Below are 20,630 nucleotides of genomic sequence, written 5' to 3' on the forward strand. Positions count from 1 at the left end.
CTTATACTATGGGCTTGGTTGGACGTCATCTTTAGAAAAGATCTTTTACAAAAATAAAAATAATTTTATGTTTTGATATCTCATGTAAATTTTTTTTATTTATTAATTATGTTTGGATAAAATAAGAAAAAGATACTTTTTATTCATTTATTATGTGAAAAATAAGACAAAAGTACTTTTTGTTCATTTACTATGTATAAAATTATTTTTATTAATTGACAATAAACAATTAATTCACATTATAAAACTTTTTTACCTTAATAATGTATAAAATTTAAATTCAACAAATAATTAGGATTTTTTATTATTTTTATTTTGTTAAAAAATATATTTTAATCTAAAAAAAATAAAAGAGACGAAATTGAATGTTATTAAAAAATTTTAAAAAAAATAAATACTATTATAGTTATTTTCATATAAAATTAATAACTAAAAATTATTAAATTTATACGAAAATAACTCTACAAGATATACAAGCTAAAAAAAATGTTATTTATATATTAAAATTAGCTATTAAAATAAGTTTTTAATATATATTTATGTATAAATACATATGTGATTTAATTTATCTTTAATGTGTATTTATATTCTAATATATATTTTATACTAGTGGTTGATTTTAATGACTAGAGTACACATAACATAGCCGATAAAAAACAATATGAAATTTGTATTCTAGTGCAGTGAAATTCAAAAGTTAATACTCAATTCGGTCCCAACATTTGTACACGAATCTCAATTTAGTTTCTGAAATTTTAATGATTTTTTTTAGTCCCTAAACTTTATAAAAGCGACCCACATTAGTCCTGGGACAATTTTTGGCACAAAATATTAATGAAGCGTCAACGTAAACAACTAAATGATATGCTAAAACTTGTAATACCATGCCGTTTTGGTTTTGATGTTCAAATACCCAAAACGACGTCAGATTACTTGTTTTAAAATTTTTTTTTCAATAAATATTACTTATAATATTTTTTTGAGCTATCTGAATGCGAAAATAAAAATAACGTCGTTTTACAAAATTTAATATAATATTTAATTGTCTACATTTAATATTATGTTAATATTTATGCGTCGAAAATTATTTTAAAAATTAACATGAGTTATATTAATAAAATTTAAAAATTAAATAAAAATAATTAAAATTTTAAAGACTAAATTAAATATTTTTTTTGTGACTAAGACTAAATTAAAGTCGGTATATAAATTGAGGGACCAATATCTCGAAATTCAGAGAAAGTAATAGATAAACCTAAACTAGAAGAATACAAATATATAAGAAAAAAAAGGGTGGAAACAATAGAAGCGATAGCAGGAGAGAAGAGCAAAGAAAGAAAGAAAGAGATCTGGATGAGAAAGAGAGAGTGGAGGCTAGGGCTGGCAATTCATACCCTACCCACGGGTACCCAATCCGGTCCAACCCGTTCGGGTAGGGTAGGCTACCCTACCCGCAGCGGGTAGGGTAGGGTACGGTCCGGGTATGCCTGCGGGTAGAGTAGGGTACGGGTTTAGGGTGTACCCTATCCTACCATACCCGCATCTCATATATAACACATTTTATAAAAATGTCTCTATATAGTGAAGGAAGTGAGAGTTGAACCCACAACCTCTCTTATGTAATGACTTATAATAAGTGAACAACCACAAAACTAGTTAGTTAATTAAGTAATTTAGAGCATTAGTTTTTTTATTTTTTATGTTATTAATACGTATAAAATTTAAAATAATTGAATTTTATATTTACTTTGAAAAAATTTGATATTTCTGCGGGTAGGGTAGGATAGGATAGGGTTTAGAATTTTAGGGTGCGGGTAGGGTTAGGGTTGAGAGATTATCAACCCGCAGGTAGGGTAGGGTAGAGTTTTAATGAAATTTTCAACTCGCGGGTAGGGTCCTACCCTACCCATTGCCAGCCCTAGTGGAGGCAGAACACAAGACAAGAAAACGAAATGAAACTAATTCCAAAGCTATCGTGTCCTTCTCTCCCTTCTCTTCTCTTCTTCTGCTAACACCGCTTCCAATACTAACAAACAAACACGCCCTCGGAATTCGATATTCCAACTATTCATTCCTTAATCCTTCCTTATTCCCTTCCCTGTTTCATTGCTTCTTCTTCTTTTAAACAATAACATTGCAACACACTAACACTATATAACTTCACACTCTCTCTCACACACAAGCTTCACAACAACCAGTTCCCTCGCCAGGTCAGTTACTTTTTCTTTCTTTCCACTCAGCTTTTAACTCCTTCGATTTTAATATTTCAATTCGACATGCGCTTTTCTCTGATTTATTACTTATGTGTCTCTGCCTTTTTTAGGTTTTTCTTTTTTTTTAAATTAATTCAGGATTAGGATTTTTAATTCCTGATTACTGTGCGCGCGCGAGTTTATGATTATGATTATGATTAGGATTAGGATGCTTGTTATCGTAAAAACAAAGATTTTGAGATTCTAAACTCGTACGTGTACTTGGCATACTGGATTGGAATCAAGGACTTACGTACGTATCAAATACTAATAGAAACAGTGATTTTGGATTTGGAGCGTTTATTTGACGCCAACTGTTCAATCACTCTGATTCCTATAACACAAGAAATTCCATGGTTTTACTTCTTTGTTAAGTGTGCTTGCCAATAATTGAATTACACGTTGTCTTTGCTTGTAAATTTTATTGATTGAATGAGAGTAAATTGGGGAATCTGAGGCCTGTTTGGTGTCCATTTTCATTTTACTGTTTTTCCTCTCTTTTTTCTTGGGATTTTCTCGCAAATTCTAAAAGTAGAAAATGTTAGAAAGTGGAAATGGAAACTAAAACAAGTTTCAGTACATACTTTGTTGTTCCTCTGGTAACCGAGGATTACATATGTTTGTACCTCAACTAAATCTATATCCGTTATAAGTAACTCTGCTACAAATTTAGCTGAAACATCACTGTAAAAACGGAAGAAGCAATTCAGAACCTTGCCACTTAATCTTAAGACATTGAGAGCCTTCAAATTAAGATCATTGATATTGTTGATTAAGTTTTCTTTTAACTTTGGACCATTTCATTATGCGATTGCCCAATTTACATAACAGAGCATTTTAATCCGGGCAGAACTTTGTCACATAAATTGATTGCTACCCTATTTTGCTTGTTGTAAATAATGTGAAAATTTATGCTATTGTTGTTGTACCTGCTACTATTTTTGTCCAGAATTTTGGGAATCGTGCAATAATATTAAACCACAATTATTGCAGAGGGAAGTTATCAACAGTTCCTTGAAGAAGATGGATGTTTGCAGCCCTCTTAAATCCGATACTAAACTAAAGCACCAACCCCTGACCTCTCTTAGGTTGTTAAGGGGTCTGTTATGTTTAGTGGTGTTTCTTTCCACAGCTTTTATGTTCTTAATCTATTTTGCACCAGTGGCAGTTGTAGTGTTGAGGCTTTTCAGCACACATTGTAGTAGGAAGACAGTGTCATTCATCTTTTCGCTTTGGTTAGCTCTGTGGCCCTTTCTATTTGAAAAGATAAACAAAACTAAAGTTGTCTTTTCTGGTGACAGTGTTCCGTCAAAGGAACGTGTTTTACTTATTGCTAATCACAGAACTGAGGTTGATTGGATGTACTTGTGGAATCTTGCACTTCGTAAGGGAAGACTTGGATGCATAAAATACATCCTTAAAAGCAGCTTGATGAAATTGCCTATATTTGGTTGGGGATTTCACATTCTGGAGTTCATTGCAGTGGAGAGGAAGTGGGAGATAGATGAGAAAATACTGCACCATAAGCTTTCGGCACTAAAGGATCGTCAAGATCCTTTATGGCTAGCTCTTTTTCCAGAAGGAACCGATTATACGTATTACCACCTATCCCTCTCACCTTAGATCTCATCTTTTTGACTTACCAAGTCTTGCATCATCATTTGATAATGAACTGAACTCATATCAGTTCAAAAAAGTATTTAAATTTTGAATGCATGCATTTAAGTTTGTATAACCACTATCATGCTAAAATTTGGGCTTCATGTTAACCAACTAAGCAATATATAATTCAATTAAGGAGCACCATTAATATGTTTTTTTGCTTTTATGCAGTGAACAGAAGAGTCAAAATAGTCAAAAATATGCTTCTGAAGTTGGGCTACCTGTGCTGAAAAATGTGTTGCTGCCAAAAACAAAAGGGTTTCATGCTTGCTTGGAAGCTCTACGAGGCTCATTGGATGCAGGTTTCTATTATAATTCCTTGCTCCAATTTTCCTATGATACTCATTCAGTCACTCCTTCATAATGTCTCACTGGTGCCTATTTTAGAAATTATGCAGTGCTAGCAATTTATATCTGACAACCCTTTTGAAACTTTTAGTAGTTGTAGAATTATTATGATGTAGTTTACATACTTTATGTATGTGTGTTCATGACGTTTATGTTCCATCGGTCTCCTGTAGAAATATAATTCCAGTTCATAGACCTAATTTCACCGTTAGTTCGTGCTTGATTATTTTCACATTACAGTTGCACAATATTTCAAGTGACTCTTGATGTTATTTTCTTCTCAAAATCTATTAATCTTTTTAAGTATGTTCATATGCTGAACTTCCTGGCCGTATTGCCTGCAGTGTATGATGTGACTATCGCGTATAAAAATCAATGTCCAACTTTTCTGGACAATGTCTTCGGTGTGGATCCGTCTGAAGTCCACCTACATGTTTTGCGGATTCCGGTGGACGGGATTCCAGCTTGTGAAACTGAAGCTGCTTCATGGCTAATGAACGCATTCCAGAAGAAGGATCAATTGCTCTCTGATTTCAAGGTTCAAGGTCACTTCCCTAGCCAAATAAATGAAAAGCAACTTTCAACATCCAAGTGCATCGTTACTTATACTTTGGTGGTTGCTTTCACTGCGCTGTTCACATATTTCACCTTTTTCTCTCACATTTTGTTCAAGTTATACGTAGGTCTATCATGTGCGTATCTTGCTATTTCAACGCGCTATGATTTTCAATTGATGCCTTTTACATTCTATGTTAATGCACTCTTTAACAGCAAGAAACAAAAGAGTGGATAATGTTGTTAATTGTAAGTGGCCAATGTACAATTTTGGAATTGATATTTGAATTGTAAATCATTTGTTGCTGTTTGTTGGAAATTCAGGAAATTAGGGTCACAGTTGTACAATTGTTGCAATTCAGGTATCTGGTATAGCATCTTTATTCAAAATTATATTTTATTTAAACCTAGTGGCATAACATCTGTTTCAACTTTAATTTGGAAATTCTACATAACCATTCAATTATACATTGATGGATCAATAAAGTAATTATTTTACAAACTAACATGGGTTTGTCGAGTGGTTAGCTTTCTCATCTGCTTAAGCAAGTGTCGGGAATTCGAATCCCGTCTTGTGCATGCAGCAATTTATTGGCCAACGGCAAACTCTTAAATGAAGTTTAGATCTATGACGAATTAGTCTTTAGCTTGTTGGGTTTGGAGATATCATGGGCAACCAAAAAAAGTAATTATTCTACACTAATTGCTTAAACAATCATCCAAATGAATTTAATTACATAATTTTATAATGTTAATACATTCTACTAGCATTTTCTAAATCATTTTTAGAGAGCATATCGATAGATCTATGAAGGAACTTAGAAAACTGAAGTTTTGATGTGCTTCATTCATTACATATTACTTTTTCCTTATTTAATTCAATATTAAATGGTGGGAATGTTGATGTTAATTTTAAAAGTATAATTTTGCCCCCAAGATATGAGTTGTACTATGAACATGTCAGTTGTCAAATGGAACATAATTAATCATTTAAGTACTATAAAATAATTATCAATATTTGAATTGACTGATCTTTTGTCAACAAACCAATCTCTCGATGATCACAATGGTACTTTAGTACTTTGTTGTGACCCATTCCGTGTTCGGCCTTTCTTTCAAGACCAATTAGGTGATTAACTATAAATGGAAAATGTTTAGTTGAGAAGTTAGAACAATGATTATATCTTCTTTCCATGGTCATGATTTGTTTCTCGTTTCTTTCTTTCTTCCAAACTTATTAAAGATAGAGTTTCAACATACGTGACCCATCAATTCCTTTTTGTGTCCTACGTTGTTTGTCCCTTGCCAAGTCACAAAAAGGGGAGTCACAACTCACGTAGTCACGTGTTATTATTCAAACCACAAGTTCGTGAGTAAAAAGTGTAGAAATAGAAAGACATTTGGATATACTTGCTGTTTTCATCATAGTTTGGAAACTGAAAACTAATAACACCCTAAATACCAATGAAATTAAAGTAACATACCAACATGTGCGACCATTGAGCTAATCTATTATCTACATATCCACAGAGATATAATATACTCATACGCATAAAATACTATATAATATAGAGATATAATAATGTCCCACAATCTTAGCTTACATCCTCGTTCACAAAAAGATAGGGACAAATTGTTATATCATAATTACTTCAAATTTCAAGTGTTACGGTCCACCAATATAATGTACAATTATAAATTGAAGTCCCTTTGGCCCTCAATTTTTCATTCTCATTATTATCACTTCAACACTCTTCTTTGCTTCACTTTCCTTCCCCTTCCTATTTCTCTGTACTACTTTTCTGTCAAAGCCATGGCCCTAACCTCATTAAGCTCAAAGTCTTGTGCAACCTTCTGGCTTTTCCTCCTCTTAGGTAAACAAAAATTCCCTCTTCTTTTATTTCCTTTACATATGTAAACATTTTCTTTAATTAAGCTAAGTAAACAATACAGATCATGATTAATAAATTAATCTCTATGTCAGGTATTGTAATCATGACATATTGTATATATAAATAAACTATTTAAGCCTAAAGTGTTTTCAGTTTCTTACATATGCAATATTATCTTTGAATGGTAATTACATGGGTGAATAAGTAAAACTTATGGTTCAAAGGACTTGATTGTAATTATTTTTATGGATGAATATATTTGCAGGTAATGTAGCATCAGCTACATTGTTTACCCTACATAACAATTGCAAATACACTGTTTGGCCTGGAACACTTTCCGGCAATGACCCGACCATTCTTGACACCGGTCTTTCTCTAACATCCGGTTCTTTGGTCCAGATGACCGCCCCAGTTGGCTGGTCAGGACGATTCTGGGGTAGAACCGGATGTAACTTTGATATGGCTGGTAATGGCAAATGTGCCACCGGAGATTGTCCCGGTGGACTCAAGTGCACTGGTGGAGGCGTTCCACCAGTGACACTAGTAGAATTCACCATCGGAAGTGCAACCAATGGCAACAAAGATTTTTATGACGTAAGCTTGGTGGATGGTTACAATGTGGCCATTGGAGTACGGGCAACCGGAGGAACCGGTAATTGTCAATACGCAGGTTGCGAAAATGACCTGAATGGTTACTGCCCAAAGGAGTTGCAAGTAAAAGATGATACGGGTTCGGTAGTAGCATGTAAGAGCGCGTGTGTGGCGTTTAACACCCCGGAGTATTGTTGCACCGGGGAGCACTCAACGCCACAAACGTGCTCACCTACGAATTACTCAAAGATGTTTAAGAATGCATGTCCAAGAGCTTATAGTTACGCTTATGATGATGCTTCAAGCACTTTTACATGCTCAGGTGCAAATTACACCATCACTTTTTGCCCCGCAGGATCATCTTAGTTCCTAATATGTCAATATAGATAATGTTATATTTGATTATGACAAAACCTGAAATAATGATCAAAATCAATATGTATCAAGAATTCATTGATTTGATTTTTTTAAACCAATTCTAGTATATTGTATCAAAAGATGTTAGAAACATGTTATATATCATACATATCTTGTGTGTTTATAGGTGCACCGTGCACGTGTGACTGAATAATAAATTTGATATAAAGTAAATATAATTAAATACTAATTTTCCCAATAGGATATACATATGATAGATTTTTAATCAAAAGTATTTAAAAGGCATTGATATCATTAAGTTTTCTAGAGATACCAGAAAAAGTCCACGTAGAAAAAAGAAACTTTTTGATAGGATATTAGATAAAAGTTAACATCATTGTGATTGAGTGACGTGTAACAATTATAAGACATTCATTCATTAATTCATATACCAGCATTGGTGGAGCTTGAAAATTTTTTTTCAAATGTATATAAATTATAATTTTAAAAGTTAATTAAGAAAATTTTTTATGCATATATGTTTATTTCATTCAAATTAAATTAGTTTTTAACTTCTAACACAAATTGAAAACAAATGATAATAAGAGAACATGAAGCCTATAATTACCAATTAGTCAAGTTAATTGGCTTGATTCTTATCTAAGCATATGAAATTATGTATTCATTCTAAAGCTGAAGTCATTTCACATATTCTTTCACGTTTGAGTAAATATTTTTAGCCATAAAATCAACTGAATAATTGGTCATTCTTTGAATTATGGTGATACTAATCTTTCAATTTTAATTCAAAATTTCTTGAATCTTTTTCACATAAATTTTTTTCTAGAATAATATTATCAAACTTCTTTTTTTAAGACCATAAGAAAAGCGTCTAAACAATTCGTCTCATAAAAAATATCGCAAAACTACATTTCTAATATCGTAATCCTAAATATAACTAAAACATGTATTTAAAAAAAAAACTCCGATTTGATGTTGGCATTTATATTATTTGTCATGTAAAATCGAATAGAATATGTATAATTGATCATATATATGGACAGCAGAATTGGCAAAGTTTCATCACAAGATCACCCACAACCTTACATGGATCACAGAAAGATAGGGCCAAATTATTATATCATATGGTTTCTCCAAAATGGTTACGGTTTGAACTAATTATAAATTGAACTCTCTTTAGCCCTCAATTTTCATTCTCAATCTCATTACTATTCCTTGCTTCCCTTCCATTTCCCAAACCTTCTTTCTTTCTTTTAAAAATTTTTTGTATCGATCAAAGCCATAATTATATCCTCGAGCTCAATGTCTCAGGCATTCTTCTGGCTATTCATCCTCTTGGGTAAATAACAATAACTCCCTCTTTTTACATTCTTATATGCATTTTTTTGTTGTTGTATATTTACACGCGTATTTAATAATTAATAGTTTAATACTGCCAATTTCACTATTTATTCATTAACTTTTTTTTTTAATTTTTAGATAATTATTTATTCCTTAACCTTTATGTAGTATATGTTATCATATGACATAGCATATATGTGTATAAGTTAGCTTTCTTGTTTTTCTTTCTTCTTTTTTTTTTTGGTCAGCCTTGTTTTCTTTTTTATTCATAGCTTTTTCCTTAACTTTTTCTTTCCTGTTTTTTTTGGACTTGTAACTTTTTCTTTCCTTAAAATAAAAAGAAGGTTAACTAACTTTTGGGCCAGCATTCTTGGGTTTCTTATTATATTCAAATTAAATTTGTCTGCCAAAAAATCAACTTGGGTTGGTCGAGTGGTCAGCTCACTCGTCCGCTTAAACAAGTGTCGGGGGTTTGAATCCCGCCTTGTGCATGCAGCAATCCATTGGCCAGCCGCAAATTAGTCCTTGACCTTCACTTAAAAATAATACTTCCTAAATTTTCATTGTACACATTGTATAAAATTTTCATTGACTCTCTATACTTTCTCATAATTTAAACATCTAGTAATTTTTATCAATCATCTTTATGAAAACATTTTCATATTACTAGTGACCGTTTTTTTGGATTTGGCATGCCATTGCAAGTATATTAAAATTATAAATTCAAAGTACTTGAATATTTTTGTCCCTAAAAAAAACTCATGAATATATTGGCAGGTAATGTTGCATCAGCCACATTATTCACCCTACGAAACAATTGCAAATACACTGTTTGGCCCGGAAGTCTTTCCGGCAATGGCCCAAATATTCTTGACACCGATCTGTCTCTAAGACCCGGTTCTTCGGCCCAATCAAATGTTTCGGCTGGTTGGTCAGGACGTTTTTGGGCTAGAACCGAGTGCAATTTTGATAGGACCGGTAACGGCAAATGTGCTACCGGAGACTGTCTCGGTGGCCTCAAGTGTATTGGCGGAGGTGCTCCACCGGTAACACTGGCCGAGTTCACGGTTGGAAGTGCCGACAATGGCAATATAGACTTTTATGATGTGAGCTTGGTAGACGGTTACAATGTTCCTATGGGGGTACATGCAACCGGAGGAATCGGTAACTGTCAATATGCTGGCTGCGTTTCTGACCTAAATGATAACTGTCCAAAGGAGTTACAGGTAAAAGATGTTACCGGTTTGGTAGTTGCATGCAAGAGTGCGTGTGCGGCATTCAACAGTCCGGAATATTGTTGCACCGGAGAGCACGGAACACCACAGACATGCCCACCTACAAATTACTCAAAAATGTTTAAGATTGCATGTCCAAGAGCTTATAGTTATGCTTATGATGATGCTTCAAGCACTTGTACATGTTCTGGAGCAAATTACACCATCACTTTTTGTCCCACAGAATCCTCATAAGTCGTAAATCTCTTGTTTTTTTTTTTTTTTTTTTTTTACTTATATAGTTGATAGTGTTAAAAGAAAGGGTGTTTGTGGTTGGTTTATTAGTTAAATGTAGTTAATTTAACGTAAAATTGATAGTTGAAAATCGTTAAATGATTTGATAGATTTGACTAAATTATTATTTAAAGATTCTCACCTATGAAATTAACTGTACTTAAATTTTTATTTTAATTAATTTAATCATATTTAATTAGAATTAGGAGCTGGTCTTCATGTAACATTTTTTTTTGTATTTTTCGTTTTACGAAAATTTGTAGAGGAATAATTTTATATTTTCTCTTAGGATCAAGTAAAAAATGCAAAAGAAAATTGCCTTATGAAAATAAAAATTAACTCAAATTATTGTTTTTTTTTTTCTCTTGTGATCTTTATTTTTGGCCAAATCTTAACGAGATTTTTTTGTTGCAAAAGTAAACTTATTAGTTTGATAAATAAATTAAACTTTAAACAATGAAGATGAACACACACTAATTCTTATTAGTAGCACCAACATTCAAGTCGAGAAGTTGAAAATAACAAACATTTGAACCAAGGTCCATCACACCGAAAATAACAATAAATGATAGGATTTTCCAGCAATAAATTATGAATAATTCCTTTAAACCTGATCTCGCCAGAGTTACAAGATTTTAACTTTGATTTTTTTGTTTAGTAAGCAATCAGTTATCATTATAAACTGCACCAACCATCTTTGACTATAGGATTTTGATTTTATTTTCACCGTTTATAAACAAGGACATCAATTTATATGAAATTATGAATCTGTATCTACAGTAAAATTTATAAGAATAGAAATTTTTTATTGACATCAAGAACACACCAAAGTAAAAAAACACCATGGAAAACTAATAGTTTTTCCTCGATGGAGTCTAGCAAATATCATATAAATTTGAACATCTTTAAAATTCGAACTTCTTGGTGCATGTTTAAATCAATACAGCAGTACCATTTAGAAAGAGAGGAACAATCTTAAACACCAATTGGTCCAAGCGGACGAATGGAAAGTTCCACTTCGGATGCGAACTGGCGTGAGTTGCAGGGAGCTCTCCAGCTCGAAGATGAAACTATGTGAATTTTATTATTTATAGATAAGTTGAAATAGTAAATAACACTAACATATTTTATTTAAAAAAATTTATTCAATTTAATGTATACATATTGATAATTATGTTAATTTACTTAATTCAATTTTTTAAATTATAAAATTCTTTTGATAAAATTAAAAGCTTAAAGTAAAATATAAAAGATTTAGTTTTAATAAATGTGATAAATAAATATTAAAATTAAATTTTAATTTAAACTAATTAAATACATTTATAATTTTTGTTATGAAAACATAAATATAAAAATAATGAACTATATGGACTAATTTATTATAATGTAAATATGAAAATCAAATCAAAATTAAGTATTTTTATGTAACTCAAAATTTTAGTAGCTAAACTTTTAATAATTTTAGAAAAATAAAATAAGTCAACTTGTAAATATAGATGACAAAAAAATTTGCAAAAATAAAATATTATAAAATCACAAAATATAACCTACTTTAATAATTGTATATATAATTTATAGTAATACATAATAATATTTATAATTCAAATTAAATACGATAGTTGTATTAATTAATTAATTAATAGAGGGGCCCAATATATCTAATGTAAAAAAAAATATTGGGCTAGTTCCAGGCCCAAGACACATAAAGACTACAGTGGCCTGAGCCTCTCACTGTGAGTGTTGACTGTTTGGGAAGCTTCGCATCTCGAATCGCTGCCCCACCGCCAGCTTCTTCCTCAACTGAAACGGCATTATCAAAACTCAGCTTATAGGAGTCCAGACGGCGGCGCTGTCTCTTACATTCGAGATCACTGAGAAACGTTCAGAAGCGGCGTTGAACTCCGCAGCTGGCGCCTGCGGCCGCTGCATCGCCAATAATGCCCCTTTGGTTGTCTTCGTTACCGGCGGATATATCGGTATCCACTATCCTGACCGGCGTGGCCGCCGCCACGGTCACTGCCGCATCCTTCTTCTTAATCTACAAGTCTCACCTCTGCCCCAACAAAGAGAACCTCATAACACTCCATCAAGAACAACCGAAACCCAATCCACGTGGCAAGATCATGTTCGTTTCGCCAATCAGACTTTCAACTTCAGAAGACCTAGCGAAGCGCCTCTACAATTTGTTAGAGTCGAAAGGCCTCGTTTTGGAGGTCGTAGATGCTCGAACTTTCGATCCCGAAGACCTACCCAAGGAGAACCTCATCCTCCTCGTTGATTCAACTTCGCGTGTTTGGAACCAACCTCCCCTACCGTGCTTCTACGAAAAGGACGACATGAAAGGAGCAAAGGTCTTCGCCAGTTGGCTCGTGCATAACGCGGAAAGCTTTGGGATCGGAGCGGTTGTTGTGAAGGCTTGCAATTTCACTGCATTTGTAGTGGGCAAAAGGGATGGGAAGAATTTGATGGCTAAGGCCGCCAATCATTTTAGGGATTTGGATCACATTCAATACTATGATCATTTTGAAGAGTGGTGGGGAAGTGTTGTTGCCACGGTTTCGGGAGATACAGTTGCTAATGGCATGTGCGGGGAATCTGAACCTGAGGTCAGTTTATAACTATGACGTTTTAATTTCTTATATAATTTTATTCTAAACACTATGATTGTTGTTCTAATTCTAGGATGATGTTGGTTGTTCTGATCCAAAAAGCATATATATGTTGGTGGAAAATGTGGATGTAGTAGATAGAAAAAGAACCTTCAGGCGCAGAATGTTAATTATCTCTGAGGCCAATGGAAGTGTTGATCTTGAAGATGGAGGTCCTGTAACTGCCCAATGGCCTCTTGCAGATGATCTAATAATCAATTCCGAATTACCAACTTTTCAAGGATTTTGTTCCGTTGGTGGTAGCTTGTTCATTGCTGGTGGTATCATGTGTAACAATGGATCAAAATTTGAATTTGAGCTAAAATTGGAACATTTTTTCCCTGCAAAAATGTGGTGCCTCAAGTATGACGGTTCAACCTAGATTTGGAGTTTATGCGGAAGCATGTTCTACCACCGGATGAATCCCACAGTAGTCCCATACCATGGCAAGTTGTGCATCTTTGGGGGTGACATTGGAGATGGATATTGGGTTGAAATCTATGATCCAAAATCAGATTTATGGGAAAAAAGGGAAGTGTCGATGATACGTACGTAAGCCAGACTCCTAAATCTTACTTTTTGTGGGAGGACAGAACGGAGCCTCGTAAAAAGACCTTCGTTATGTTTTATTTTTCTTCTGGTAAGGATCAGTGGCTCAGCTCATATGACTTCGAGGCCAACCTTTGGGAATCCTATTACTGCCAATTACCACCAAGTCGTGATTCTTCTCCTAAGAAACTCATTCGTTTGGCATGTAGTAATTATCTCCTCATTGTTGACTCTGCCCATATGTGGTACATTTATGACTTTTCCGAGAGGAATCTCGTGGCAGATGTGCGCGTCAATGGTTTGGAAGAGCTGACTGGACGGGTGTCATATGTTTTCTGTTGCCACTGCACCAGCGAAGAAAGTCTGATTTATGTCTTCATGGAACTAGATGAAAAGGTTGTTGAAGAACATGGTGGTGATCCTGACCTTGTTCCTTATGCTAGAGTCAAGCTCCAAATGAATGGTAATTTTTTCGCCAAGGTTGAATCCAAGGGTAATCTTAAAGTTGGTCCCTATAGCAAACTCTATATGTAAGCATGAACCTTTCTCTGCTCTCTTTGTTTATAATTATTATACTGTTTCAAACTTGCTCACTCTATCCATTGAGTTTCTTTGTACAGGTTTGCTGTTGGAGACCAAGACACCAAATTAAATGGAGGATTGTAGCTTAGTTTTGTGCATCATACTGGTGGTGACATCATTCATTTTCGGAGAAGCGGTCAAGGACCCATACATTGAAGCCTAATTGCTAAATGTAAGATTTAGACTTTAGAATACAATTTAGATAGGATGCTTGATCTAAGTTTAAGACTGAGTTTTTTGGGTATTTAGCTAGAATTGAGACTATTCAACAATTTTTCTAATTTCACACCCATTTTATCATTATTATTTTTTGTTTTTAGTTCGACTGGGACAATAGTCAAATTTTGAGACTTCTGAAATAATTAGCTAGTATTCAGAACATTCATAGGTGGAACCAGCATCAGCTTGGTGGCAATAATTTTAGAGGTTTGTGTTGGGTAGGGATTTCATCCGAAACTTGTTTGTTGTGTGGGAGTGGAAGAGGGAAGATATAGGTGGGGTTGGATGTTAATAAATAAGCCTTGTCCTTTGGATGCTCTTTGGGTAACTTATGATGAACACTCCTTTTTCTTTGGATTATTGATGATGAACAAATTTCTCTTTATTTGATGGATCCATTTGTTGTTTCACAAATCAGTATTATTTTGATCATTGATATATGTTTGAATTGCACAATCTAAATATTTAAAGTATACAATACATGTTAGCTACAGTTGAAAAACTTAATATTTTTCCCAATAAAGAAAAGGAAGGTAGTAGGTGGGAGGTGGTTTAGAAACTAAAGATGATTGGCATGCTAAGAGTAATTAGAAATTTCTTGCTTTTAAGATCATAAAGGAATTTTCTTCAATGTGAAATTAGATATGTACAAAAGTTGGCTCTGCTAAAATTTGAGTGGGACAGAGCAATATGTCCAGTTATGTAGGGGAGAGAGAAAGTTGATGATCGTTTTTGTTGATGCTTTTAGACAAATTTGAAGAACTCATTCTCACAAAGGAAAGGAAGGATGAATGAAGGAATGGAGATGATTAGTTTGGCTAATGAGTTTGTCATTGACGGATAAATGTAATATTAGAAAAAATTGTAAACAAATTAGTGAAAAAGAGATGCATATCTTGTATTGGATCCGGGAATAAATTTTGTTTCTAATGAAGAGAAAAAAAATATAAGGTTTTCTTTTTTTAACAGACAGTGTTATTACTTATTAGTGTTAATCCGCTTCTTTACTTTACGTCGTTACTTTTCGTTTTTCTCTATTTTTATTTAAATTATTTAGTAATATATGAAGTTCTGATTTTGTACCTCTACTATATTCGTGTGTATAGAATTTGGAAGCACGTTTTTCTTTTTCGTATCCCAATTTTGTGAGGATAATTAATTCTTTGTAACTGAATGGTAGATGATAAGTAACAAAATGTTTAGTTCCTATAATATACATCTTTTTGGCAAAAGCATACAAATTTTAATAAGCAAGTACAAGATACCCTTAAAAACAATTTTTTTTTTCTTTACATACAAATTTCTCTTTAATTTCAATATATAATTTACTAGCATCACGCCATGTCTATCTTTTTTTTGACATGGTAAAATTCACCTACCATTACAAAATAGTTCACACTTTATTAATAAGACATCTTTTTGATATAGTAAAATCTACCTATCATTGAAAAATAATTATTTAACAAGACAAGTACTCTAATAAAAATATTATAATTATTTTTATTATAATTTTTTTAATTATTAGATAATCAATTGTAAAGTTAAATTTTAGTATATTATAAAAATATTATTTTTATTTAAAGAATCATATTTTTAAATAAATATTTTTATAAAAAAATATTTTTGACATCTTCATAACTCCTCAAAATAAAATGCCTATTAACAAAACATACAAAACAAATCATTGTAGTATTTGTAGTTATTAATGAAAGTTTATTATGAATAGTTAAATATATGCCTCTAAATATTCCATGCATAATAATTTGGAGAAGGGATTCCACAGATGATCAACGTTGTACCTATTAAAGTAAATTAAATTATAGAGCTCTTATTGTTTCATTTGGTAAAACGTGTTTTTAGTTGGTTTAGCTTCTTCTGTTCACCCATCCATAATATGGTTCCAATGGAGCCACAGCCAATCATGGGGTTCCACGCTACTACACTTACCCTGCATTTCCTACTACTCTATAGATTGAATTTTAGAATATTTAATTAATTTGTGAAATTCTCACAATGGTCTAGAAATGTAATGTACCATCCCCATTGTAAATGGTTTTATTTTACCCTAAACAAACCTAAAAGAAGGTTAACTACTAAATTTTATGTTTATAGTGAATAAATAAACTTATTAATTTTATTTTATGTGGCATTACAAAATAAAAATGAAAATAATATTTATATATAAAGTAAAATCACATATTAGCTCATGGCATAGTGCAACATATATAAAAGGGATACCATAACGCCGTGGAATGAAACAAGAATTCTTATTCTATAAAAGTCAAAAGAAACACAAACTTAAAATTCAAGTGGACCATAACGATCATATACACAAACCTAATAAATTACTAAAATTGCAGAAAGACCCCTCAAAGTGAGAAAGCCATGCATGCACTACATTGAACTTGGCGGCTACATGATCAAAACTATTCAATTGCATCTTCATTCTCAGTCTCTTCAATAATGCCTCCTTCGTCGCCGTTCTTGTTATCCACCATCATTGCCGCCAGTGCCACCGCCACAACCTTGTACTTCATCTACGACTCCCACCGCATCCTCCTCCACAAAAAGAAACTCGCAAAACTCCGTGAAAGACGACTTAAACTCAAACCCAAACGCAATACATGCGGCAAGATCCTATTCGTCTCCCGGATCGGAACCTCAAAAGCCTTTGCGAAGCGCCTCTGCGAGTTTTTAGCCTCGGAAGAGCACCTCCGTCATTGCGTGTATCTAGAGTTGGTAGATGCACGGAATTACGACCCCGAAGAGCTACCCAAAGAGAACATCGTCCTCCTCGTCGCTTCAAATTCGGAACATTGGAAACGACCTCCGGAGTGCTTCCTCTCTAGAAAGCGCTACCTAACTTTCGAAGCAGAGAACTTCGGCTCGTGGCTCCAGCATAACGCGGAGAACTTTGGGAGTGGGGTTTTTGTTGTGAAGGCTTGCAGTTTCAGTGTGTTTGGTGTAGGCAGTAGTGTTTCTGAAGGTGGCAAGAATTTGATGGCCAAGGCCGCCAATCGCATTAGGGATTTGGGTAGTCAGGCTACGAAATTCGACGCAGGTTTTGATTTTGACAACTGGTGGCAAGGGGTTGTTGCGGTTTTGAAAGGTGCGGTTCTGGGGGATACCGTTGCTGATGCCAAGTGCCAGCAATCTGAACCCGAGGTAGATTTCAAATGTATATATATTTTTTGGTTTCATATGACTAATCCATTTCTTATGAATACTTACACTACTGAAAAGCTTTCTGTTTGATACATAATTGTTCTAAACTTATGGTGATCTAATTTTGTCCTAATTATTATGATTGTTTTCTTAGTTACAGGATGATGCTGGTTGTTGTGATCCAAAACGCATATATATCTTGGTGGAAAATCGGTATCATGGATTTAGAAGTACAACCTACAGTCGCAGGATGTTAACTATCAGTGATGTCAACTTCACGAAGAATGGAACTGTTGATCTTGAAGACGGAGGTCCTGTAACTGTCAAATGGCCTCTTCCACATGGTGGAACAAGCGATTCTAGTTTACCATTATCTAAAGAATTTTGTTGTTCCATTGGTCTCAGCTTGTTCTTTCTTCGTGACCTAATTGAGGATATTGGAAGAGAACTGGATTTTGATGACGGTGAAAACATGTGGTGCCTCAAGTATGATGGTCATACTTGGATTTGGAGTTTATGCAGAACCATCATCTTCCCCATCCAACTGCGCCCCATAATAATTCCATACGATGGCAAATTGTGCTTCATTGGTGATAATTTATGGGTTGATATCTACAACCTAAAATCAGAATTTTGGGAAAAGAGGGAAGTGCCCGCTAGCGTGCGCTTGAATCCTCACTCTTACTTTTTGTGGGAAACCCTCATTGTGTTGTATTCTTTGGATGATGATAACAATCAATGGCTCATGTCATATGATTTGAATGCCAACATTTGGAGCCCCATTGAGTGCAATTTTCCGCCGTTTTGTGATTACAAAGCTGGTAGGAAACTCGTTCGTTTGGGTTGCAGTGATTTTCTTCTTATTATTGACTTTGTCAATGTTTGGTACATCTATGACTTGTCTAAGAAGAAATTCATGGCAATTGTGCATGTGAATGAGTTGGATGAGATTGGATTAGTGTCTAATGTTTTCTGTTGTCACCACACAAGCAAGGAAAGTCTAATCTATGTCTTCATTAATCTAGATGAAATGTATCCTGAAGAAGAGTCATTCACTGATCATCATATTAACATTGTTCCTTATGCCAGAGTCAAGCTCCAAACCGATGGAAATTTTTCTGCTAAGGTTGAATCCAAGGGCAATCTTAAAGTTGGTCCCTATAGAAAGTACTATATGTAAGCATGCATATTTCTCTTCTCTCTGTTCTTTCTATTATTATACTGTCTTAAATTTAATTAATTCATGACCTTATCAATTATGGACAGGTTTGCTGGTGTAGACCAAGACATTAAAAAGGAAATACCACTGTAGCATAGATGTTGCTGTGACATCTCTTGAATATATTTTTCTTTATCACATAGCACAACATATATGTTAGGGGTAAAAAATAACTACTCAAATGAAATCAAAAACATCTTTTATAAATGCTTGTATAAAGTGATTATTGATTGCACACTTAAAAAAAAAAAAAAATAAAAAAACACATCATCTAATCAAAAAAAAATCATAATGAAAAATAAATATTCATGGAGTAAAAAAAATATATACACATTTATATTCATGGACAATATGAATTGCTAAAAATTAACTAGTATCCAGTAGTATAATTCATTTTTGGAGTGGCCTATTTGCAAATTAAAGTGAAGGGTTTAAGACTGAGTTACGTTTTAGTCTCTCTTATGATGAGGATTGAGGTTATTCAACAACTTTTTTAATTTCACACCTACTTTGTCATTTTATTTTACATTACTTTCTGGAGGCAATTTTATTGGTTTGTGTTGGGATATTCATCCCAAACTTTATTATCTTTTGAACACTACTTTTTTCTATCGACTCTTGAGGAACGATTTTCTATTTGATCCCTTCGTTGTTTCACAAACTTTTAAATTTAAGTGCATTTTATGTTTCTTAAGGTACAATTTGACATTTTGACACTTTGAAGTAGTTAATCAAGAAAAAAAAAAATATTCTGTTAGTTTTTTTTTCTTTGAATAATTTTGAAAGAAAAGTTAATATTAGGTTCTTCTTTAGAAAGCTTAATATATTTTTTCCAAAAAAAAAAGGTTGTAAGAGGTTAAGAAAATAAAGATGACTTGCAATGTTAAGAGATGTTTCAATTGGGGATAATTGTACTATTAATTAATAAGAACACTTGTAAACAAGTTAATCAATCTATATGTAGAAATTGAAAGAGCTGCATATGTTTTATAGGATCCAAAAAGTAATTTTAGTTTTTAATGAAGATAACAAAATAATAAAGTTTGTTATAGATAAGTTTGTGTTATTAGTAAAAATCCTATTTTATACTTTATATCTTTATCATTCATCATAGAGTGTTCAAAAATTTGACTCAGTCTAAAGCATATTTTTTGGATTGAATTTATTATTTGTACTCAATATTAATTTTGAATCAAGTTTGAATCATGCCTCTTTTATGATTAAAATATAAATTTTATATTTTAATTAATCTTCCTAAATATTTTTTTTGAAATAAAATAATTGTATTAATTAATTAAGACCTGTGTAGATAAGTTCATAAATAATTTTTTTTAATTTTTAACTTATGAAAATATATAGTATTAATGTGTGGTATAATTTTTAAAATTAAATTAGTTTTTTAAGAAACTATTTAAATACTTATAAAAAAAAATTGTGTTTTGGTTGCCATCATTCTTCATTAGCAGATGATAAATATTGGTGCATGCACTCTTTTTTACTACTGACTTAAAAATAATTTTACGAGAAAATGATAGTTAAAACATTGATACATGTTATATTAAATATTTAATCATCTAATAATTTTTATCAATCATCTTTATGAAAACATTTTCATATTACTAGCGACCGTTTTTTTGGATTTGGCATGCCATTGCAAGTATATTAAAATTATAATTTCAAAGCACTTGAATATTTTTGTCAAAAAAAAAAAACACTGATAG

At 32.8% G+C, this 20,630-nt stretch overlaps 4 protein-coding genes across 6 annotated transcripts; all 4 read left to right on the forward strand.

Moving 5' to 3' along the window:
• The first annotated feature begins 1,916 nt into the window (after window positions 1-1,916).
• On the forward strand, window positions 1,917-5,136 carry LOC112697933 (probable 1-acyl-sn-glycerol-3-phosphate acyltransferase 4). 2 transcript variants are annotated; one of them, XM_025751328.2, is made up of 4 exons: window positions 1,917-2,210; window positions 3,246-3,847; window positions 4,086-4,216; window positions 4,607-5,136. In XM_025751328.2, exons 2-4 carry the CDS (start codon window positions 3,276-3,278, stop codon window positions 5,053-5,055), a joined length of 1,152 nt encoding a protein of 383 aa, XP_025607113.1. In that variant the 5' UTR covers window positions 1,917-2,210; window positions 3,246-3,275; the 3' UTR covers window positions 5,056-5,136. The 2 variants fall into 2 exon arrangements, with proteins under 2 accessions (XP_025607113.1, XP_025607114.1); XM_025751329.3 differs by having other exon boundaries at window positions 1,923-2,210; window positions 3,202-3,847.
• Window positions 5,137-6,364: 1,228 nt separating this feature from the next.
• On the forward strand, window positions 6,365-7,841 carry LOC112697935 (pathogenesis-related protein 5-like). The gene is made up of 2 exons (XM_025751331.3): window positions 6,365-6,691; window positions 6,975-7,841. Exons 1-2 carry the CDS (start codon window positions 6,400-6,402, stop codon window positions 7,664-7,666), a joined length of 984 nt encoding a protein of 327 aa, XP_025607116.2. The 5' UTR covers window positions 6,365-6,399; the 3' UTR covers window positions 7,667-7,841.
• Window positions 7,842-9,780: 1,939 nt separating this feature from the next.
• Window positions 9,781-10,937, forward strand: LOC112697936 (pathogenesis-related protein 5-like). Its single transcript, XM_072198386.1, has one exon. The coding sequence runs from the start codon at window positions 9,781-9,783 to the stop codon at window positions 10,486-10,488; it is 708 nt and encodes a 235-aa protein (XP_072054487.1). The 3' UTR covers window positions 10,489-10,937.
• Window positions 10,938-12,117: 1,180 nt separating this feature from the next.
• Window positions 12,118-15,491, forward strand: LOC112697937 (S-adenosyl-L-methionine-dependent tRNA 4-demethylwyosine synthase-like). Of its 2 annotated transcripts, XM_072198478.1 has the most exons (4): window positions 12,118-13,133; window positions 13,210-14,254; window positions 14,345-14,478; window positions 15,274-15,491. In XM_072198478.1, the coding sequence occupies exons 1-2, from the start codon at window positions 12,465-12,467 to the stop codon at window positions 13,555-13,557; spliced, it is 1,017 nt and encodes a 338-aa protein (XP_072054579.1). In that variant the 5' UTR covers window positions 12,118-12,464; the 3' UTR covers window positions 13,558-14,254; window positions 14,345-14,478; window positions 15,274-15,491. The 2 variants fall into 2 exon arrangements, with proteins under 2 accessions (XP_072054579.1, XP_025607119.1); XM_025751334.3 differs by lacking the exon at window positions 15,274-15,491 and having other exon boundaries at window positions 14,345-14,910.
• Window positions 15,492-20,630: the final 5,139 nt, after the last annotated feature.

Source organism: Arachis hypogaea, chromosome 6, assembly GCF_003086295.3.
Source record: "Arachis hypogaea cultivar Tifrunner chromosome 6, arahy.Tifrunner.gnm2.J5K5, whole genome shotgun sequence".
NCBI lineage: Eukaryota > Viridiplantae > Streptophyta > Magnoliopsida > Fabales > Fabaceae > Arachis > Arachis hypogaea.

Bases quoted from the DNA above. Each gene is read 5' to 3' on its own strand.
- LOC112697933 (XM_025751328.2), top strand. From the start codon at position 3,276: ATGGATGTTTGCAGCCCTCTTAAATCCGATACTAAACTAAAGCACCAA. The intron at 3,848-4,085 runs GTATTACCACCT...GCTTTTATGCAG, and splicing joins CCAGAAGGAACCGATTATAC to TGAACAGAAGAGTCAAAATA. The intron at 4,217-4,606 runs GTTTCTATTATA...TATTGCCTGCAG, and splicing joins ACGAGGCTCATTGGATGCAG to TGTATGATGTGACTATCGCG.
- LOC112697935 (XM_025751331.3), top strand. From the start codon at position 6,400: ATGTCCCACAATCTTAGCTTACATCCTCGTTCACAAAAAGATAGGGAC. The intron at 6,692-6,974 runs GTAAACAAAAAT...ATATATTTGCAG, and splicing joins CTGGCTTTTCCTCCTCTTAG to GTAATGTAGCATCAGCTACA.
- LOC112697936 (XM_072198386.1), top strand. From the start codon at position 9,781: ATGAATATATTGGCAGGTAATGTTGCATCAGCCACATTATTCACCCTA.
- LOC112697937 (XM_072198478.1), top strand. From the start codon at position 12,465: ATGCCCCTTTGGTTGTCTTCGTTACCGGCGGATATATCGGTATCCACT. The intron at 13,134-13,209 runs GTCAGTTTATAA...TTCTAATTCTAG, and splicing joins GCGGGGAATCTGAACCTGAG to GATGATGTTGGTTGTTCTGA.